The sequence below is a fragment of the Ammodytes marinus genome, assembly GCF_949987685.1.
Source record: "Ammodytes marinus genome assembly, chromosome: 5".
NCBI lineage: Eukaryota > Metazoa > Chordata > Actinopteri > Uranoscopiformes > Ammodytidae > Ammodytes > Ammodytes marinus.
In genome coordinates, this window is record NC_137234.1 from 13,044,050 (window position 1) to 13,066,725 (window position 22,676).

The 22,676-nt window shown below is 40.6% G+C and overlaps 1 protein-coding gene across 1 annotated transcript; it reads right to left on the bottom strand.

Annotated features, from left to right (window-relative positions):
- Nucleotides 1-8,153: 8,153 nt before the first annotated feature.
- Nucleotides 8,154-21,911, bottom strand: duox (dual oxidase; the record flags this gene model as incomplete). Its single annotated transcript, XM_080027446.1, has 33 exons — nucleotides 8,154-8,276; nucleotides 8,381-8,509; nucleotides 8,712-8,867; nucleotides 8,993-9,151; nucleotides 9,258-9,490; nucleotides 9,625-9,778; nucleotides 9,881-10,008; nucleotides 10,101-10,150; nucleotides 10,239-10,338; nucleotides 10,461-10,691; nucleotides 10,806-10,984; nucleotides 11,475-11,516; nucleotides 11,657-11,726; nucleotides 11,829-12,004; nucleotides 12,097-12,190; nucleotides 12,300-12,525; nucleotides 13,031-13,216; nucleotides 13,509-13,711; nucleotides 13,876-13,989; nucleotides 14,090-14,227; nucleotides 14,318-14,436; nucleotides 14,570-14,745; nucleotides 14,841-15,013; nucleotides 15,270-15,372; nucleotides 16,327-16,417; nucleotides 16,603-16,699; nucleotides 17,069-17,132; nucleotides 17,533-17,699; nucleotides 20,099-20,294; nucleotides 20,465-20,652; nucleotides 21,400-21,564; nucleotides 21,661-21,744; nucleotides 21,845-21,911. The coding sequence occupies 33 exons, from the start codon at nucleotides 21,909-21,911 to the stop codon at nucleotides 8,154-8,156; spliced, it is 4,581 nt and encodes a 1,526-aa protein (XP_079883572.1).
- Nucleotides 21,912-22,676: the final 765 nt, after the last annotated feature.

The following is a 22,676-nucleotide window of genomic DNA, read 5'->3' on the forward strand; positions in this document are numbered from 1 at the left end:
GGATACACACATCCATTTGACTACTTCACACATCCTTTCCAATAACTGTCACAGGACCAGTTACAGACATTTTAACGGAGAACCACTGACAGTGGATTGATTAACCGGAAGTGATCACAAAACAGACCGACTAAAAGGACTATTGACAACACTCATTTATTTTGAATTGCCCATATTTTTATGTTCAAATGATGAATATATGTGTTTTGGGTGTTACCTACAACTTTATGAGTAAAAGTTGCTGCTTGCAACTTACCTTGCCTGGTACTTTCATTGTGTTAATTGTTTATATCACTTAGCTCCTTCGGAACCTAGAGTAATGTTGACTTACTCAGAGTGGGTTACACGGATAAAATAGCAATTACACCTATCAAACAGGCTAAACCGATGTATTGGTCAGGCTTTGAAATAGATATTTACTTGTAAGCATATAAGGTCAGCACACAACTCATGAACTGATTCTGTATTTCATGAAAATATGCATAACTCCGCTACTATTTGAAGGTTTTACCATAATTTTGTTCCCTGAATGCCAGATATATGAAGTTGGGCACTTTCTAGCATGTTTGAAATAGCACCACTGCCTTTTTCATCCTTGAAAATGTAGGATTAGACACCATAATCAAGATCCTAGGTGCTCTACAACCCAAGCTACTGATACTATAACAGCAAATGGCGGCCATTTTTTAAAATGATTGCCATAGCAACCATAGGATAAATGGGCGATGGCCCGATAGCCAAAAATCTTCCTTAGGGCATGCTCTAACAGTGTGCCAGAGCTCATGTTTGTATCAAAAAAAGCTAAATGCATTCAGATATCTGCTGGACTAATAGGGCTCCCTATTTGTCCATTCTATCCACTCCATTCTATTTTGAAGACTTGTGCTGGTTGCACAAGTCTAATTTAAGGCTCATAATCACCTCTCACAAATAAATAGTATGGGTATATTATACATTTTCTGAATCATCACAGTGCCTTGAGTACTGAAGTTGTTGAGTTTTGTGTCCCTGGTGTTCTTTCATTCAACAGGAATGAAAGAAGGCATACTGTTTCGGCGGAACTTGTGAAAAAACGTGTTATATTTCTGGTTTAAAGAAGTCATGTGACCACTGTGTTTGTCAGACAGACCCAGTACTGGGCTTAAATGAAAGCCTTAAAGGTCCCCTTTCCAGTGATACCAAGCATCATATTATGAAATATCAACAATATCCCTACCATGAGACTAAACCAGATATACACTGGATTCCAAAAACGCAATTTATCTTAGGGGGTTAGTAACTTCATACGCTGAAAAAAGTGATTTCGCTACCAACCCGTCACTGCTATCGTGATTTTTCTAGTACTAGGGGTTTATACCTTGACAAAAATCAGTATGAGCCTTTGTCCCCAAAATGATACCGATGGCCCAAATTTGGGGCCCTGGCTCATGGACTAAAGCTGTTAGCCAGTATGTTGGTTCTGCTCTTCAGGCTCCTGTACCTCCTACCAGAGGGCAGTAGGCTGAGCAGGTGGTGGCTGGGATGGAGGTGGTCACGGATGATCTTCTTTGCTCTTGAGAGGCATCGAGAGCTGGCGATGTTATCTAAGGAGGGCAAAGGAGAGCCAATAGTCTTTTCAGCTGACCTTATCACCCTTGATATGACTAACTCATACTGCTGAAGCTTTATACTACTATGAGGATTGTGGATCCCATCTGTTCCACTGGGATCACTACAGGGCCAGCATAGAGTGATTCCAAACGTCCAAAAATGCTAAGATATGAAGGAATTTATATTATTATTCTATATTATTTTATTTTATTCATAGATACCGAATAACTTGTGATGGCGAGGGTGGAAGTTTACAGCATCAGTAACCCACATTGCATAAGGTACATTTTCCTAAGAATTGCTGAATCACAGAAGTTGAACTTGGCTCTTGATGACATTCTTGTGGTCCACCTTTACTCCCATGTTACCTCATTTGTGGTCTCCTCCTTTTGTCCGTGTGCTAAAAGTCCTTGTACGTGCTGTTTAACCAAAGAAAGAAAGTTTGGGTTTGTCTTCCATGTTAAATTTAACCAAAGCTCCTTATCTGCTTGCCGTGTCATTCCTTAATATTGCAAAGTACATGACAAGGATTTCGTATCAGTTATTTGATACATGAGAGATATCAGAACTATGTGCGTGTCTGTCTGGTTCAGTGTGTCAAAGAACACAGACATGATGTGAAATAATAATCATGAAAGCTGTTTGCTAGGTCCTTGTTTATTTCAAATATCACTCCTTATTTTCTATGGCATTAATTATGAGAAGCACATTTATTCTAATTAGAAGGTGATATAAGATGCCTCCTCTCCCTCAGACGCTATCGTAACACAAAATGAAATGGAATATGTTCAGTGACATTATTGACATAGTTCATTTGGTTTCAAGGTGTTTGGCATTGATCTTCCATAATATTGGGAGACCTCTACACCATTTCTATGAAAATCTTGAGGTACTAAATTGCTAAATGTTCTTGAATGACTTAGAATTAGCAAGTGGACAAACTTTCACAATCACAATGCATCTAAAGTTGGAGATTTTGACTAAAACATTTCCTGGTCTGGATTACACACTACCGGACACCACAAGTGACACAAACAAATGCCATGGGCTTGCCAAAAAATAAGGTGGTCCGTTGAATATAATGTTTTTTTATTGAATGCACTCAGCCATTTTTGTAATAGTTGACAGACCAACTGTCACTTCTCCATATGACTGTAATTCAGGTGGTTTTCTTAGGGGGAGAGTTACTATTAATCAACATAATCAATGTATATCAATGTATATAATATATATCATCATCCAAACATAGAATAACAACAGGTTTGTGATAATGGTTAATCTGCATAAAATTAAGGTTTTCCCATTTATATCTCGGTTTAAGCCTTTTTAACTTCACACTTTTTTTCCTTTGCACTAACTGTAGATAACTGATAGGCAACACATTTAAGTTCAGCACCTCTAGGTTGTAAACATTCCCAGCAGACACCCTCTCATTATGCCAAATGTCAGAAATCCTAAGAATATTTTTAACTGTTAATGTAAATGTGAATAAAGTATCCCTTTGTTATCTATATAGATATTTATTTAACAAAACTAGCCTTCACTGATAAAACAAACATCTTTTCAATTATCAGTAATACATTTTGATATTAAAGATTGTGACTTCATAATCAGGATTGATACATATTGGGTAGATAAGGCTCTCCTATTTGCTATTATGAACAGGTAGATTCTGTACCCGTACCAGTTCTCTCTTGCTGTGAGCGCCAGCCCAGAGCATTTGTATAGCAGCTATACTAATGTTGACATGATGCAAGACAAAGTGACTAAGCTAAGCACTATGCTAATGCAGAGGCATGTCCCGTGCTAGGTGTACATCTTTATATAATGGCCTAATTGTTCTTTACGAAACAGTCATACATTTACCAGACCGAATCATAACCTTATTTACTTATTATTGCAACATTCTTTTTCTATCAGAGAACAAAAAGGGATGATAGATTAGATCAGCTTTTGGTCAAAGGAGAAGGAGGAGTGACCCAATTGTATAATTGGGTCACTGCATGAAAGAGTTGCATGCTGATAAGAACTGAAAGAAACAGATCATACTGAAGAAAACACAAGAAATAATTAGCCACGTGCGATACAGATACAGCCTGGGTTTTTGTGCTCTGCCCAATCATTCAGATTGCTTGACAGATGCCCAGTGACATTACTTGATAACAATTTTACAGTCGTTAAATACTTGCACGCAATTTGCTGAAAAATGCATGTACAAGGAAGTGGATCCTAGCTTCCTGTATTTTACTTTATTAAGTAAAATATGTATATAATATTTAACAAAGAGAAAAAACTAAAACATAGAGTGCCACATCCCCCTTCCTCCAGGCCCTTTCAATGTAATTTCCCATCCATCAACCAAGTTACCTTGGAATCACCCTCCTGATCACCTCACTGACTCACCCATCTCCACACCTTTTCCCACTAACCTAATCAGCTCTGAATCACTTGGCCTTCCCTACTTACGTGACAGCAAGCCATTCTCACTTCAAATAAATGACTGAAATCAACCTGCTGCCTGCAATCAAACTGTCTGCATTTAGGTACCTCCCACTAATTACGAGAATATACAAACATGTATTCTTTATATAAATCTTTCTGTATAAATCTATCCTTTCCTGGCTGGACATTGCTTACTTGTAACTGACAATTAAGTGGCCCATTGACATAGTTTGGATTGGCTTATAGATTTTATTTTTATTTCGTTTTCTTATTGACTGCCAAATTGTAATGCATATATATTATCCATACCCATCAAATTCAAGAAGCCCCTTTCAAGTTCCTCCATGACAGCTACATTACTGAAATTTCCTCATGAGTCCCATAATAATGCTGCATAAATAGACATCTGTGCAGGACTAACTTTATCACCTAAGTGCGTTAGGCAACAGGTGTGAAGCCGTTTGTATGCTGTTGGAGGGGGATAACAACCACATGTACTATCTGGACAGGACTTTAATGACTGGATAACAAAAGCAATACCATACTACCTCCCCTAGAGAAACAAAGCCTGTCCGAAGAGCGCCAATTTTTTTTTTTTACAGCTTTACTGCATACTTGAAACAAAGTTGTAAAGGGCCTTTAGTGGGTTTAGATGGAGCAGTGTGAAGTGTGATAAATTGCCTCAAGTAATGTCACTTGAGGCAGCTGCGGTTGTGGAGGAAGGAAAATTGTGGGTGTCTATTTGAAAGAAGTGGAGTTCCCAGAATTCTGTGAGCCACTTCTACACTCTGCTTGAGGCTAGAGTCTTGGGTTAGGCCGACATTAGCTGAGACTAGCATACCACATCACAAGGATGTGTGAAGGAATGCAAAGATTAAGAAAGATTATCTTTGATGCTCTTTTTGTACTTAAACTGTCTATCGTTTGTCTAAAAAAAATTTTGGAGTGCAAAGCTGAAATGGCTCAGTTTTCTTGAATTGCACTTGTGTTTATATGTCATGATTTGTAGTGTAACAGAATGGGGACATCATCTGATTAATTGGGCTTGTGACAAGGTCAATAGTTAAACCAAAATAACTTTAAGTCAGTGCTGTTAATCTTTCGGCCTTTACTCAGAAAAACGGCGTTGGTTGCAGGTTGATGAAAGAAGACGCAGTTTGAGGCAGATGAGGAGGTCTTCAGGAACAATTCTTTTATTTAAACAACAAAACTCATCCTGCAGTCAAAACGAAGCCAATAAAAAGTTAAAGTGTTGTAGCCAAAAAACGAATAGAGGTACATGCATAAAAGAAAAAGCTAAGAATTCCTGTAAGCTAAAAGACCTGTCTTTCCCTGAATTGTGTCCGTCTTTGGGCACACTCACACTAGGGCCGTTTGCCTGTTCCGTGCTGCAGGAAGATTCAGCACGATTCACCCCCCCTCCCCACTCTCCCCGCTGGCCCGTGGTCACACTGCTCGTGGCGTGGGCACGATTGCACCTTGCCTACGTCACCGTGCGCGTTTAGGATTGGGAGCGTAGTCTACTTGTAGGCTATACGACTGTTTGTGAATATTTTCATCCGGACAAATTTGCATCAAATATTCCACTTCCAAATTAGAGCAACGATAATCCTTAATCTATTGTTTTTTTTAAATGTAGCCTTGACGTAATAGGTCGCGATGGACAGTCTCATATTTGTGCAGCACGCTGTTTATTATTAATATAACGGCCCGTCATCAGACCATACATACCGGATGGTTTTATACACATCGATCGCTCCATCAAGTAATCCAAGTCAGAACTTTTTGTATGGGCATGAGATCGTTTTTAAGTGTCTTTATAAAGTTTCTTGTTAAACCTTAGTGTAGGCTACTGTTTCCTTATCACCGGGCCGCGGAGTCCCGTTGTGTGTTGTTTTGTGTTTCTTCTCCACCGCCATGCGTAAAGACAGTATTATGACAGCTGACGGGAGGAAAAAGAAAAAAATCATCTGACGAACGTGAGTAAACACAAAAACCTTTTTGCTTTGCTTTCTGCGCTCACCTATTTAGCTCTCTCCCTCTTTTATTAGCCCACACCTAGGCCTACACACACGTTAATTCTCACACATTTTATGTAGCTACAGTCCAAATGGTGGGCAATTCTGGTGCCGACTAGAAAGGCAGCGGACCTTAACGGACAATGCATCCTTAATAAATTCACGTCAGGAACGCCGCCTGTGCGCTTGCTTGTGCGCGTGTCATCTCATTAGCATCTGTACTTTGGCCACGGCACACCTCTCCCAAGTGTGCCGTGGCCAAGGGGCTGTTCCGTGCTGGAATACGGATGGCGTGGTCACACTAGCCAAACGTTTTAGACTTTAGTATGCAAATGAGCTCGGGCACGGGGCCGCGGCCCTAGTGTGAGTGGCCCCTTTAACCTGCCAATCTAAGTGAGCTGATTGGTCCTTAGGTCAGTAAGCTCCGCCTCTCCTAACTCCTGATTGGTGGACCCTAACTAACTCCAACCTATACTGTTCAGAGGACATCTGTTAATCAATCCCTGGAGGCGATATCTCGTGGGGCGCCAATAAGTCTGATTCAGTAACTTTAGGACAATCCCTTTAGCCAGGGACCAATAAATTAGCAGTTAACTCTTAACCAGGCTGTCCTAAATTGCCCCCCCACAAAGAATCATCTCGGAGTCTCCCTTTGTGTGCAATTTGAATGATCTACAGATCAGCCTGCAGGCTTCCTCAACTTAAGCAATCCACATTCCTAACTCTGGTCCCTGCAAGATGGGACCAACTCAGTGTGTGTCTTCCTGAAGCAGTATACCTTAATATAAAATGTTTAGTAACATAATACACTACATCAGGGAAATGAAGCAGGAGCACATGCCCCTCACCATAACCCCAAACTCCACGCTGCTCAGTGGCCACCAGATTAGACTTGAACTGGGCATCTGAAGTGAGTGAAAACATAACTGAGTAAACAGAGCAGGGCGTTCCTGAAAAAGAAACCATTGATTCCAGTGTAAGTACCCTGTGTAAATAGCGGAAAAACTGAGTTGTCAATTAGCAGGTTGCTTCCAGAAATTGCAACTGGCATTCCTGTAATTGCAGTCATATCAATTTCAGAATGGATCTTCCCCCATGTTCTGGTAAATGGTAAAACTTCCTGGTGGCTCTGGAGCCACTGGTGGTTCAATGTCTTAAAGTACAGTGGATGTTTTTAACTGATAACACACACTTGCACACCCAGTTGAATCCATATTCTTGATACAAATACAAAAGGTACCTTTGTGGTGGAGCTAGCTGTTTTTTTAGGCTGCACAAAGTTTAACCAAGCCACCATGATATTGACCAAGTTCATATCTGCATACACGTTTCATAAGTTATCTTGAATGTATTTGATAGGCAAACAAATATGTGCAGCGCATTGTTTAAGAGCTTTGCACTAGAATTGCATTTGTCAACTGCACTGCACAAATATCAAACACGTGAATATTGAAGTTTAAAAAAAAAATAAGAATGATAGCCCAGATAAATACTTATAACTGACGATGATAATAATTCATAAATGATGTGGCTCTTATGGGGGAAGGAGCTGTCTGGCACATCACTCAACCAACAAATCAAATTGAAGAGTTTGTGTTTATTCAAGTGTAATTTCAGTCCTAGAGCAAGAAGCAACAGAAGGAGCCAACAGCAGAATTGAGTGAATTTTCACTGCACAGAACCCAACAGTTCCTTACATAATCTTATGTCCTGCAATCAAGACATAAGGTAAATTCCTTCTGTCATGACAGTGTCACAAATGTATAGTAAAATATTAATTTATTTGTTTCAGATATTTCACACAAAAGCAAAACAAGTCAGTATCATCAACGCAAATACAAATTCACAATTATTTGAAATAAAAACACATCCTGGAAATGATATGAATTAAAATGTCACATTTCAGATAAAGTGACATTAATGTAGAAAATAATATTCATGATTAGAAAAAGACACATAGAGATGGAAAGAAAAATACATATTCAATTAGTAGGAAACAAAATATATTTTTTTTACATAAAATCAAATCTTCCATATTGGCTCTGTGATTGTGAATGGAAAAGTATTTCAGATTTTTCTCCACTATACAATGCCGTGGACAAGCTAGAAGTTCTCATAGTGGTGTATAAAATGGGCCTGGTCCCTCTTGTTTATCTGCTGGCAAGCTTTCTCCACGTTCTTGGTCAGTCCAGGCGGTCCACAGCTGAATACACCGATTTTACCAACCTACAGAAAATAATAGAAAGTTAAAGTAATGGATTGAGTTTGTCCAGGCTGGTGATCTGGGCAAAGAGAAACACGAGGTAGATGAAGATGGATTGAGGACTGACCTCGGGGTGAACCTCTTGCAGCGAGTTGAAAAAGGACAGAAATGGTGGACGTCCGAAGTGGGTGACGGAACGTAGGCCAGTGAAGAGACTGCGGTTGCACACCTTCTGAAAGTGCCGCTCACACACGTACTGTCAATATGGTACAAAGACAATGGTGCAGGGTCATTAGTGCGTTTCATTAATATTTAGTACTATTGCATATTGCTTTCTTTTTGAGAATTAAATGAGAAGACTAATAACACTCTGATCTGTATGCAAAAGTTGAAGATACAGCCCAAAGACAGTTAGCTTAGCTTGGCAACTATTTCAGTAATAGTGACGCAGATCTCACCAGCATGGTGGTGCGAAGGTCGAACTTCTCGGCTGCCTGGGTGATGTAAGTGTGGACTGAGACCAGCTCCTGAGTGTCCATCTCCTCCACCTCCCTGATGGTGTCTGACACCCACTCAAATTGACGCTGTGTTCTTGTCACCCAGATGAAGTACACCTTCAAAATAATCAGCGAACGTTGGCAAGTGATTGTTTATAGAGAGAGACTTTTGCACAAAACATATAATACTTCGGGGAGTGATAAAAACAATGCAATGTACGTGGTTTTATTTTAATCAGCACCTTTTTGCACTGCATCTTGGACTTTATGGATGACTTCATAACCAGGTCTTTAAGAATTGAGGTGAATGGGGTGACTCCAATTCCTCCTCCAACCAGAACAGATACCTCAAAGTCAATCCACTCCTGATGGCCTTCACCAAACGGGCCATCTAGGTACAGCTAAAAATACAGGATGTAGAAGTATCCGTGTCATGAATGAAAAGACAAAGAATATAGACGCAGATGAAACTATTTACACACACAAAGAAATAATGCTTGAACCTGCCTTTGGATAGGCTCCAATCTCAAGCAGGCTTTCTTCGGTGTAGAGCTCCCGGAGCAGGCTGGTCCAGGGTCCCACAGCTCGGATGTGCAGACTCAGTGTCTCTTCGTGAGGGGCTGAAGTCAGTGTGAATGGGTGGTATTCATCTGTGCCCAACATAAGGCTCGCAATGCGAACCCACTGGCCTGAACGGTACACAAAGCCCTGTGGTCGCTTGAACTCCAGATGTGTCACACCTACAAGTGTAATTTCAGGGAATTAGACTTAGAGTAGGAAAACTTAAATGTAATTACTGAAGACCAAACTCAATGATGGACAGAAATTAGGGTGACATTTCAAAGACTCTATTGTGATTTTTAAGAAGTGTCACCTGAAGGCAGCAGCTCAGCTCTGACCACTGGGATCTCCACCTTTTTCCTGCTCAAGCTGATCAGTTTGTCCAGCAGGAAGAGCAGCGCAGGTGGAATTAAATATATGTAGAAGCGGGGCTCTTGGAGGAGGGCAAAACTTCCATGAATAACCGTCTGTTGAATAAAAAAAATGTATTTTTAAAACTGCCTCAAATCCTGAAAGCCAGCTCACTGCGGGGGTTGTTTTGGGTACTTTATAGTAAGACAAGTACTTACTAGAATGTACACAACAATGTAGAGGTAATGCGTGATCCAAAATCCACGAAAACTGATGCGACGGAAATAGTGCGAGGCAAAAACATACATAAAAGAAAAAGCAAAAAGGAGCAGGACACCGGTCATTCCTAGGAAAAGGACAAAGCAGAGAGAATGTCAGAATGATAGCAAAATATAACAGCAGTAAACGTACCGCTGAAGGTCTAGAAACCAACGTTACCTGGAACAGTTTGAAAGAACCACCACGACCACTTTAGAGGAAGTTCGGACCTACAATGAAAAGGCACTGTAAATCAGCATCACAGAAAAACAAATATCACAAAATATACAAAAAACTGTCAGATATTTCAATCATTACCCGTTGTTGGGTAAGACTTTGGGGAACAGACAAGACAGGATGTTGAGGTCGCTGATGGAGAAGATGTAGATGTTGACCACATGGCCCAAACTATGGACGACTGCAGTCACAACAGAAATAGGAGTGAGCCAACACAAATGCAATGCAAAGACATCAGAACTTAGCGTTCCTTCATCACACTCTATCTATATTCCATAATACATTCTCCTCTGGTCTGCCAACCTGAAAGGATGATGGCGGTCATGGCCATGAAGCGATGGAAATCAATGGCAGCATCAAATGGGATGTATCGGTTGAGGAAGGTCTCTCGGCACAGTGTGATGAGGTTGCGACACACGGTGAGGAGCATGTAGGGAAACAGAAAGGAGATGGCAGCCGCCGAGCCACGGGAAACCACAACCCCCACCATTGAAGTCTCAGGGAGGCCTGTAGATTCGGCCTGCAACCCGTAGTCTGAAAAAAAAAGTTTTTGTATCAATCATAAAGGATCACGCCAGAAAGAGGCTCACTATTACCATACAAGTAAGATGCTGAAGATGCACATAAGTGTGATGATTTTCTACTCACAGTAACATCTTTCAAGCGTAACGCCAGCTGTGATGCCGTACACGATGATGAAGCAGACGATATGACGGCGGTAATTCTCAATGAAGCGTTTGAACTGCTGGATCTTCTGTTGGACTGGGTTCCTGATGTACTGGTCACGCTTGGGCTTCACATATACATTAGGAGTGTTGACACCAAACCTGAAAATATTTCATATTTCTTTATTTCAGTTTTTCAGTATCAAGATACTCGGTCTCAGACCAAGAGGACCTTGATTTAGTTTCAAGACTGGTCAAGACCACAACTGCTGGGTGTATCCAGCATTAACATCCACCATACCAATAAATGTCTTCCACCCCCCAGCATTGTGGACTCGATATACTCTGGTCTTGTTCATGACTTGATCTCAGGTTTAGGTGTCCTTGACAACAACCCTAACGTATTCACTGGATATTGTTTGATCAGTCCATCATTTAGCTGTGGAGATTCAAACTACAGAGTGGTTGTACAAAGTTTTTGGTAAACCAAAAACCGCCATGGCTTTCTATACAACCACGGTTCAAACTGAGGGATACTTTTCAGTGAATACTGTAAGACAACAATCAAAACTACAAATCTGTTTAACATATTTATGGTGAAAATATGTCAATCATCATTTGTCTAATCCGGAAAATGAAAGAAGGAACCAACTTTTTCCGTCTGCGTATATCTGATCCCTCTGTCTTGATGATGCTGCAAACAAAAAAATTAACACGATTGTAAGCTGGGAAGCAATGGGATATAGACATGAAATTAATAAGTGAAAAAGCCATTGTGGGTCATTGTTTTTATTGATGCAACAAGCAGTAGTTGTTACATTGGTTATTTCTTACCTGTTTGCTGGAAGGATGAAGGACACTCTCTGATCTCGACTCAGCCTTTTCTTGCCCTGTTTCTCCATCCCTGCACACACAGCAGACAACGTAATCCATCAGACAAGGTCGGAGAAATGAGGATTATAAAAAAAAGAAAAACAAATATCTTTTAGACCAAACTTTCTCCAACCTTTGACATTGAGCTGAGCAAACTGGAGCTCCTTCTCGTGGTCCCGCAGGAGGAAATGGAAGTCCTGCCACGTGATCTTCTCCTTGTCATCAAAGCCTGCAGCCTGCATCATGGCCTTGATGCCATCTTCTACCTGGCTCTTTGATAGAGTTACGTTGGAGATTTCAATGAAAGACCTGCAACACATGAAACGAAAGACCAAGATGAATCATGAGACAGGCGGAGAAAAATAAACACGGAAAAGAAAGAAGGAAAAAAACGATCAGACCTGAGCATCCGAGCAAATTCTTCTTTTGATAAGAAACCAGTTCCACTGAGGTCGTTCATGGAGAACATGAGTTGGGATTTTTCCTCAGGAGACCCTGGTTAGACAGACATATGATCAATGACATAGTGTAGTGTTGGATGTATGAACTTACTAATGAAAATCGAAACAAAATACACAAAACAGGCATAATATTTTGGTGTCACCTTTCATAAAGATAACCATGACATCGAGAAACTCTTGGAAGGAGAGATAACCGTTCCCGTCTCTATCAGCTAGTGTGAACATGGAGTCCACAAAAAGGGAGTCAGACTTTAGGCCCAATGCATCAGCAAACTCAGACGCAGTCAGCTCACACTGGAGAACCTCTCTGGCTTTCTTGCGGGAAATGCCGCTCATGTCCCCGGCGTCACTCTTGTCTATTTCCAACACCTGAGCAACAGAGGGACAGAGTCATTATACTGTACATCACCATACAGTCATCAGTAATATCACTGACCTAAGCTGAGGTCACCATCAAGACTGACAATTAGTGTTTCTGGCTGGAGGTCCGAGCCAATTTGACCTCAAACAAGGGTTGACGACATTTTGTGGCCGAGCTTTAAGCTGCTGCCGCTGGAAAATAGTAAAGAATGAGGTAACCATCCAGAGGCTGACAGTATAAACTGTCAACTCTCTTTAAGATTTCAATGTTTTCATAATTTTTCCTGGTTACTCTGCATGGACTCTTTTAAATTGAAATTGTGTAATGTGAATTGCTTTGCTTTCATTTTGGTCCAATAACGTTGTCCTCTTGTGTTTCTTGTCTGTAACCTATGTGTTTTTATTATGCTACTGCCTGTCTAGGCCACGTCACCCTTGAAAAAAAGATCTCCATTTAATTTCCATTGGATTCTCCTGGTTAAATTAAGGTTATAATATAATGATAAATAAAAACCTTAGAGAAAGCGTGTCGAATGAAAGTCTCCACAATCTGAGCCCTCTGGTCTTTGGTTAAAGCCTCCTTCAGCAGTTCCTCCTCTCTCATCTCCGTCACTCTAATCTCCTGGCCCACATCCGTCACCCGAGGGCGCAGATGCCTGACAAATGCTTCACGTTTGCTCTCGTCATCGAAAAACAGCACCTGTATGTGCAGAGAGAGAGGGGGGGAGCGCACAGGAGAAGATTAACGGGATGGGAGGGAGATAAAAGTGATGAAGATCAGGCACATCTGCAGAATCATGCCTGCATCAATGATTGGACTAGGCAAAAAATAAATAAGAGTGGAAGCAAAAAAAGGAGATAGGTGGATAAGCTTAAACAGCAAACCATCGTCAACGTGAACACGGAAATGTGGTTGTTTAAGCTTTCACAAGATGCTGCAACAGCAACACAGCAGTCAGTCTGCAGCTGAGGGGGGCAAACCAGCTACTCACCAGGTCATACTCTTTAGACACTTTGAGCAGCAGAGCTTTGTGGTGACGGTCGTTGGCGAGGAGGACGTCTAGGTAGTCCTGGTTGGCCAGCTTGAGGGAGCGGTGAACGGAACCAGATCGGTCGAAAACCTGCAGCCTTCTCTTCTCATCCACCTCCACACAGACAGGATGCAGAGGTTTTTTACGGCCCTGCCACTCATAGGCTGGAGAGCAAAAGGCAGAATGGGAAGGAAGTACGAGACCAGAATATTAGTGGAGAAAAAAGGAAAGGGAATGTCAACTATCATTTGAGTTTTGTTACTGAAAAAATATAAATCATTAACCATTAGTGTACAGGAGGACCCACTGTAAATAACAGATTGCATACCAGTGATTCCCACAGCTGGCTCCTCTCTTGTGTCACCGGCTTTTGTTCTTCTCTGGAACTTCCTGTACCTGTGCTTGCGGAGATATGCCACCAGACAGGCCACTAGAAAACTAACTGTGAAAGTAAAAAAAAAATCAATCCTGATTATCTGTTTTTACAACAAAAAAGCATTGGTGTGCAAAAAGAGATGGATTTTTTTAAACATGTTACCTACCAACAGGGAAGAGGAACAGGACAATGATGAATATACCAAAGCCAGCTTTGCTGCCGTCAAAGTAATTCAGGTTGGTAGCATTAGTGCAGGGATGAAGCATTGATGCATTCAGCTGTGTGGGTTGAGGACAAGGGTCACCTAAGGTAACAGAGGGAAACAATGTTATGCTCAATATACTGTAATGACAAATGTTTGTTTACAAATCCTATACAAGAGACATGTTTTTACCATCCTTCCAGAAAAACACATTATTCTGCACATCAGTGGCTTCTGCACTTGTGACCGCGATAATGACATCGTGAAAGGTCACGCTGCGGATCATCTGGATCTCCTCATCTGTGAACAAACTGTAAAACGCACAGCTGTAGTAAGATGGCTGGCATGCGTGTGAATCAGAAGAAATGTTATTAGATCGATCAGGATTAGACACAATGATGGCTATTTTCCGGTTTTGAAAAAGCCCTACAAAGGGGAGCTTACCCGTTCTGTTTGTTCTCAAACCAGAAGCGGTCTCCATTTCTGATGCGCTCAAACTGGTCCAGGATTATGGTGGAGAAAACTAGACCGGGACCGTCGAGAGACTCCAGCAGGCCCCCAGGGAAGAGCTCCAGTTTGGAGATGTCTCCGTCGTACATTTCTGCAACATCGCGGAGCAACTGTTGGAGCAGAACAACAGACATGCTTAAATTCACAGAACCACCGTTCAGCTTTTTTCTTTTTAATGCAGAGCCTCTTGTTGTTGTTTTTTTACCTGTGGGTTGGTGCTGTTAAGCCCAGGATTTATTTCTTCAAATGTATTGACAGGAGGCAGATCCAGAGCTTTCCTGACCTCAGTGTAACTACGCAGGCCGAAGTCTCTCCCTCTCTGGATGGTCATGGCCACCAGATCTGTGCGGGTGAATCTTAATGGTCCGTACATATAGTCTGTTAGGGTTCAAATCAGATCAAAGTAGTTATAGTTTGAAACTTGAATACATGTTAATGAATGGTATTATTGTATCAATAATAATGTTTATTTTTATTTTTGTGTGGTAATTTTTTCTTTTTCTCTATGTTTGTATATCTTTCACTGTTATTCACCACAACACAAAGGAAAATTCCTTGTATGTGTAAAACCCACTTGACAATAAACTTGTATCTGATTTCTGATACAGGCAGTGAAGAAAAAGGGTTTACTCACCTCTGAGGTCCTCCACTACAATATGGTCTTCTCTCTCTGCAATCTGGGAGGCCATTCCCATGACCAGCTCATCTACATCCTCGCTTGTCGTCACTTTGACGCTCTGGAAATGACATAATCATTCATATTTAATATTCAGATTAATATGTAAACAGCTCTGTGCTCAAACAAGTGGCAAAAACATTGCTTTTCTATACAGGAATCTACGTAAAGGGATTTTTTATTTAAAGGTGCTCCGAGGAACTCTCAGTTTGTGTTAATTCTTGCACCCCCCTTGGACAAAAGCAGTAGTGTTTTTGCTACGCCAGCTGTAGTTCCTGGGTTACTGTACCCATGACAAAAACATTAGGAAAAACTAAATAAAAATAGGGTTCTTTGCACTGATGGTCTCGTTTGCTGTAACATGTCATTTATGATCATCATAGGAAAAATTAGACTGTTTCAGAAATATTTAAAGGTTCCTCGTAGCACCTTTAAAATATTAGTAAAATATTTGGTAACACTTTATTTTGATAATCCACTGTTGACAGTTCTGTTGAATATCAACTAACTCACTGTTGACATGCAACACAAAATCTACAATAGTACAACTTATAGTTAACTGACAGTCAGTTGAATGCATGTTTCTTATCTGTTGAAAGAGTTCTGTTGAATATCAACTAAACATCTACTAATAGTGCAACTTATAGTTAACTTACAGTTAGTTGAATACATGTTACTTATCTGTTGAGATAGTTCTGTTGAATATCAACTAATTCACTGTTGACATGCAACTGCATATCTACTGATAGCTTGTTGAGTGTCAACAGTGGACTATCAAAATAAAGTTTTACTAATAACTGTAGCCTACTGAATGTGACATCACTTCCTACACTAATTTTTAAAAAGTCTGTCTTTATACTGCCACTCTCACAAGTCAGGAAATCATTATGAAAGTAGGAAAGACTCGTGATAGAGAAAGGACTTGTGGTGATAAACACATAGAATATTTAAATGGGCACACAAATCTGTTCACTGTACAATTCTTCCTTGAAGAAGTATGATGATGATGATGTACCTGACGCTTCCAAAAGCTGTTACAAAGACGCATCGCTGGTGACAAGCTGCCATCCATGTTGACAGTATTCCTAAAATGGCATTTTCTGTTTCTGTGAGAAAAAGGAGAATGAGCCAACATTTGGGGTTTGATTACATATGGTTGGTACGAACTCTATTTCAGATTGTGTTCAACACTGTGCAGTGCAGCATTTGATAATATTACACTGACAAAGTGCCTGCTTAATGTTATGAGCTTTGATTTTTCAGAACATGCAGGGGAATAAAATAATAATACCTCATGTAAACACCAGGTGGTGCCGTAGTGATGCCAAATCGTATGGCAGCAGCCTGAAACTCAGGAGAGATCCCTGGATCGACAAACTTCTGGAAACCTGCACGCATATAAATCAGAAGAACATAATACTGGACAATAAAATAACTAAACGGAACAAAAGAAGCAGAGTTAGAAGCACTCCTCGAGGATTCAAAAGCACCATATCGTCATCCAAATTGTCAAAGTGAGGCAATGAAGATATAAGGCAGTTAAGGCGATGGGCTTGTGTGAAAATTGTCCACTTAATTTTTTCAGCTGTGGGTGCTTATTCAGCAGAACAAGCAGAGACTTGGGTGACGCTTTTGCTGATGGAGCACATATTTTCCAAACACCACCAACGATAGGTCACCTCACCGCGGCTTGTGGTCACCGGTGCATGACCTGTTCTCCTCCACTTGTACACACACGCACTCTGGATGATTCTTACCTGGGTAAGGAGGAAGCTTTTTGTCTCCAAGATATGCAGGCAGCCATTCGTAGAGAGCAATATTCTGAGGTTGGAAATAGAAGGGATACAAGTTAGAGCAGCTTGTTTGCGGCCACACTTAAATCAGATTTTATGATTGAAACTTGCTTGTTTGGATATGATATGACTGACAGAGTTATTCAATTGTAAGTAGTCGGTTAACTATTGTTTTCAGTAAAAGAAAAAAAGAAAAGAAAAATTAACTAGTTTGTTGTGAGTGTGTTGAGGCCTTCTCATGCAGAGGACAGACTCAACTAATCAAACTGAACTGAAGATGATGCCCTCAACCTTAAACTAAAACCCTCAATTTCATCCATAAAATCACGACCACCTTATGCTGATGCAACCTTGTTTTTTCCAGATTGCAAATTAAATCAGCACCTGCACATAGAGAGGATAACGCAGATACTTTTTTTTACTTCTACCTGGAATGTGGCCACAATGGTCTTCCTGGCGTTTTGAAACACCTTTTCGTCTGACCACTCTGGGTGTTCCGCATGAAGCTTGAAGGCGACATAATTGTGGTAGCGAAACCAGATAATCCCCTCTGCTGCCGTGAACATGTTCTCATTGGCCCAGGCATTTCCCAACACTGAACACAAAAGATTGCGCAAATTATAGACAATTCTGCTATTCCATCATGGGATTTACAGTTTTTCTCAGTTGCTTTGGTGCTTTTCTCAGATCAGAATGAAAATTCTCATAACAATTAGTTCAACCTCCGCAACATTTAGTAATTTGAGCACATCATAGTAGCAATTTCTCCTTCCTCTGAACAAATTGCAAATGCTTTTGGACATGTATCAGTTGCTTTCATACAATTCTCTGCTGTTATAACATTGTCATTTGCTTATGTCATGTCAGTCAAAATGAACTATACTTATGGATGCTGAATAGTCATTCCCAATAAAACCAATAGTCTTCATTTCATTTCTTGAGTCATTACATACAAAATTGTTGAACTAGTTATCAAATTCTGTCAAGCAAATTTTATACCTTTTCTTTATCATAGATACTTTCCTCGCTGCATTGCAAGGGATAATATCCGTTGTGATGTAGATGAAAATATGTGGCCAGAGAGACAGGAACGTCTGGATGTGCCAGAATGATTTACCTATATATGTTCAGTTACAATATGTCCTGTTATATTGTTCACATTTGTGCACATCTCTACCAAAAGGTTTATTTTTATGTTTGTTCTAAATAAGTGACTGAAGTGTATTTTTCTTTTGCACAATGCTGTAGAATTGCAAAGAGCATATACAGTAAACATGTGAAACATACGTATTCAGTGTCTTGTACTCACTTACTCCCCTAACTACAGCAATGTGTAACTTTACTGTAGTTTTCAAATGGCTGTACAAGTAGTGTATAGTGCTGTCTTGAGCATTTTCAGGTAGTGTCACCGAGTTCTGACCTTTTTTTTGCATTGGAAAACACTGAGAGAATAAACTGTCATAATGAAAACATGACAAAGCCATTTGACTATCTTGTTCATAAACGATGGTGTCAAGACTTCTTATTTTGATGACACTGGCAGTTTCATTGACATGAATACTTGCTTTTGAGGAATAGACTATCCATTTTGAGCAAGTGACGTACTTTTGCAGGTTATCCACTAGGTTTTGCAGTTTGCACTAATTGTTTTGAGAAATGCACTAAGTGCTGTGCAAATGTTAATAGTGATGTGAGAAAAGCACCAAAGCGACTGAGAAAAACTGTAACATCACTCAAGCAGCTACACAACAGAACAAATAGACAACAGGTTGTTTATGTGGCATTGTATTGACATTGTAGTGATATTATTGCTATTAATTATCTGTACGTCATCGGTATAATTCCACTCTCCCATTTGTTTATTTGATTTATTGGAGTGTTCATTTATTTATTTATTTGAGGATGAGATCAAAGCAGTAACAACAGGAAAAAAGTGCACACCTTTAACAACAGAAGCAATAAAATACTACTTTTGTGACACCAACAGAGAAAACTGCTATTCCATTATGGGAACTAACATCACCATAGTTACAACAGAATAAACAGGGAATGGGCTGTATATAATTATGTTCCCATGGGTTTGATTTACGAGAATATCTGATAGCTAATAATTAGTGAAACTTTATGTGTTTGTTTTTGAGGAGCAGTGACAACAGGAGAACATTCTCTGCCTCTCTGCCTCCGCCCAAAATAATAACTGCAGACCACAAAAAACCAAACAAGGGTTTTGTGATCCCTGCACGTACGGCATCCTCTATGCTCTAGAAAGAGGGATTTGCAGTGGTTAGCGTGACAAGCCATATGTTAGACATAATTAAAGAGTCATAAGGCAGGTCGACAGGGAGGGCCTCTCTTGACTCAACCCTGATGAAACCAGACCTGAAATAATATTTGTAAGAAATTCTTACTGCTTGTTTTCGGATGCTCACAGTATCGATTGCCACACGCAGTGTAGAAAACAGATGCATTTTAATTCAAGGTATGGCTCAGCCAAACAAACACTTCAACATACTTAATCTTAACTCTGCATCCGAATAGTTTTAGTGTGATTTTATGAGATTTTGAGGTCTATTGTGTTTTTAATACGCGGGAAAATGTATTACTGTGAACGATTGTGTATTTCCACTTGGTAAGAGACATTGCTGTGCAGTTTTGGGGGCTTTAAAGTTCATACATTAAATGCCACTGAGCCTCACTGCTTTGAGTCTTGAACCCCAGCCAACATTTCCTCAATAAATCACACTTAACTATTTGGTTGGATTAACTGTGCTCATATAAATGGAACCTCATGTCTGATTGTGCCTTTGATTGACCTGTCCCTTTAGATAAGGATATACAGTGGGAGTCAGTTCAGGGCAGTTTTCTGCAACTAACCGCTTCCATGACCTTTTTATAAAACGCTGTCTGGTACTAATAAACAATATAAAATGAATTATTTGCCCATAGTGTTTGGTGCAGGTCAGATCTGAACGTATAAAGTACAAAACGTATTACCAAAAAGGCCTGTGGGTCCATGATCGCCAGTAGAGGGGTCAGGTGCACTCCACATGCGTCCTGTGTTTTGACTTGGCATGTTCCACTCAGAGCCTGAAGTCAAGAGCCCTCCATAGAAGCTTCTCAGGGAGTCAGACCAGGACGTGGAGGGGCCATAGATGGAGCTGCCATCCATCCATGCGGTCACCAAGTTCACCTGCATGTGTCGCATTTGTTTTTTCTCAAAATACTGCACTTTGGGAAAGCTAAATCTGGATAACAAAGCCTACTTAATCCAGTAAAGTTATTCAATTCATTTTGACTGCAGTGTGGCAAAAGCCTTAAAAAACATGTTTATTCATATTGATGAAAGGCAATAATCAGCACCTGGGTGCGAGGGTTACTCGGGCTCTGGCCTGAGTCTTTGTCCCAAGGTCCCCTCTGGAAGGGCAACAGGACTGTTCCTGTGGATGCAGGGTCAAAGACAGGGTCTCCTTTTGGGACTCGGATGTTCATAAACTCAGGTGGACACCCAGGAGTTCTTGAGTCAGAGATTTCAAAAGCCACATGATAACCTGAGAAGTAAAGAACAAAAAAAAACAATATGATTAAAAGGCATACCTTGAATTTACCATGGTTCCTTAAATATAAGTGTTACTGTAAATAGCATCAGCTTTAAAAGCAACATGACTCAATATAATTTTATGCAAGATAGATGGATTGATGGATAAATAAATAGATAGATAGATAGATAGATAGATAGATAGATAGATAGATAGATAGATAGATAGATAGATAGATAGATAGATAGATAGATAGATAGATAGATAGATAGATAGATAGATGGATGGATGGACGGACGGACGGACGGACGGACGGACGGACGGACGGACGGACGGACAGACAGACAGACAGACAGACAGACAGACAGACAGATAGATAGATAGATAGATAGATAGATAGATAGATAGATAGATAGATAGATAGATAGATAGATAGATAGATAGATAGATACTTTATTAACCCCTGAAGAGAAATTGTATTTTTTCCGTAGGAAATATGAAAAACCAAATGTTCAGTTATAACGTTTAACGTGCATATAGCACACATTAATAGGCCTATCTTTCCGATGGTCCAATATTATGCATCTCGTTTCTAGTTGTTGATCAACTTTAATATAAGCAACAATAAAATGAATACCTTAAAATTAAACACGTTTTGTCTGCATTTAACAAAGACATAGGGGAACCTCACTTTTGCCAACACATTTGATAAGTTCTGTTTTCTGCACTTCAATGCAACAGCATGCATTTTATAGTCACCAAAGAAGGTAGAAAGCACGGTCTGGTTGCGTGTTGACGGCAGACCGGATGGGCCACGGGCCAGCAGGCTGCTCAGTCTGCGGGGGTTTGGCAGTAAGGGCTCGTGGACAGGATGGTAGACTCCATCCGAGTAATGCGCGGGCACGAGGCGCACAAGGTGTGAACCTGCACGAGCGCAAACACAGTGTTGCTGGTCAGGTATATTGGCAGGCAGCTGGCCGTGGCACAATGCTGCTGCCTCTGCAAACTTTGCCAACTTACCCACAGCTCCGCGTCTGGGGTTTCCGAGACTGTTGTACCAGCCGTCACAGCGAGGGACTTCCCAGGTTGTTTCACACCGTGAATCTGTTCAAAACACGTCGAGCACATTTGCAAGGCTGTCTCACTGTAAACTACTGCTGAGTGAGTTGACTCTGAATATGAAGCACACCTGCCGCCTACTTACGTTCACTGAGACAGAGCACCAAGCCAACCGCTGCACAGATACTCCAAAGCCGTTTACGCAAATCCATTGATGCGGAAAAAAATGCTCCTCAGGTCAGCCTTCAGACAAGAGGAGCAAAGGACTTCTGAAAAGACCACGAGAAGGTAACTGACATTTACTTTGCAAGATGTTAGATGTATGATATATAGCTTACTTTGTCGGTTTAGCAGTGATTAGAAAGAAAAGCAAATAAAGTCTTAATTCTAACAGCTGACAGCTTTTGTCTTCTTGAATGAAAAGCAAAACTTTACAAAATGTTGCCACTGTTCCTCCTGGTCATCAAGTTAGTAGAATGCAGGCATCTAAAGACAGTGTCATGAATGTCTCGATCCCATCACATTTGATATAGGAGGAGAAGAAATAGGTGAGACTTACCCAGGTCAGAGGCAGGAGATGTAGTGCAGAAATGTTGGCAGGAGCAACAAGTACAGGTGAGTTATGGTGCAATACTAAAGCCAACATGTGGTACAAGGCTTATCACAAACTGCATGTGACCTGTGTTGTCCAGACGGGAATGGTTATCGCCCATGGATCACACCTCTTTTCCACAGCATTCCGGTCAATGCATCCTCCTCCTCAGTGACAAAAGGGACCGGGTGTTATAAAAGAGGTGTACGTTCCCTCAACATTCACACTTTGCCCTTTTCTTCTTCAGGACTCGTCTTTCAACTCTCCAGGTAAGACGCCTTAACCCATATTCTGTGTCATTGATTGATTTGATTTAAAACCTTTCACTTAATTTAGGTTCCAAAGAATGTATTAAAATCAGGATGGTCAGATCAGTCAAGAGCAC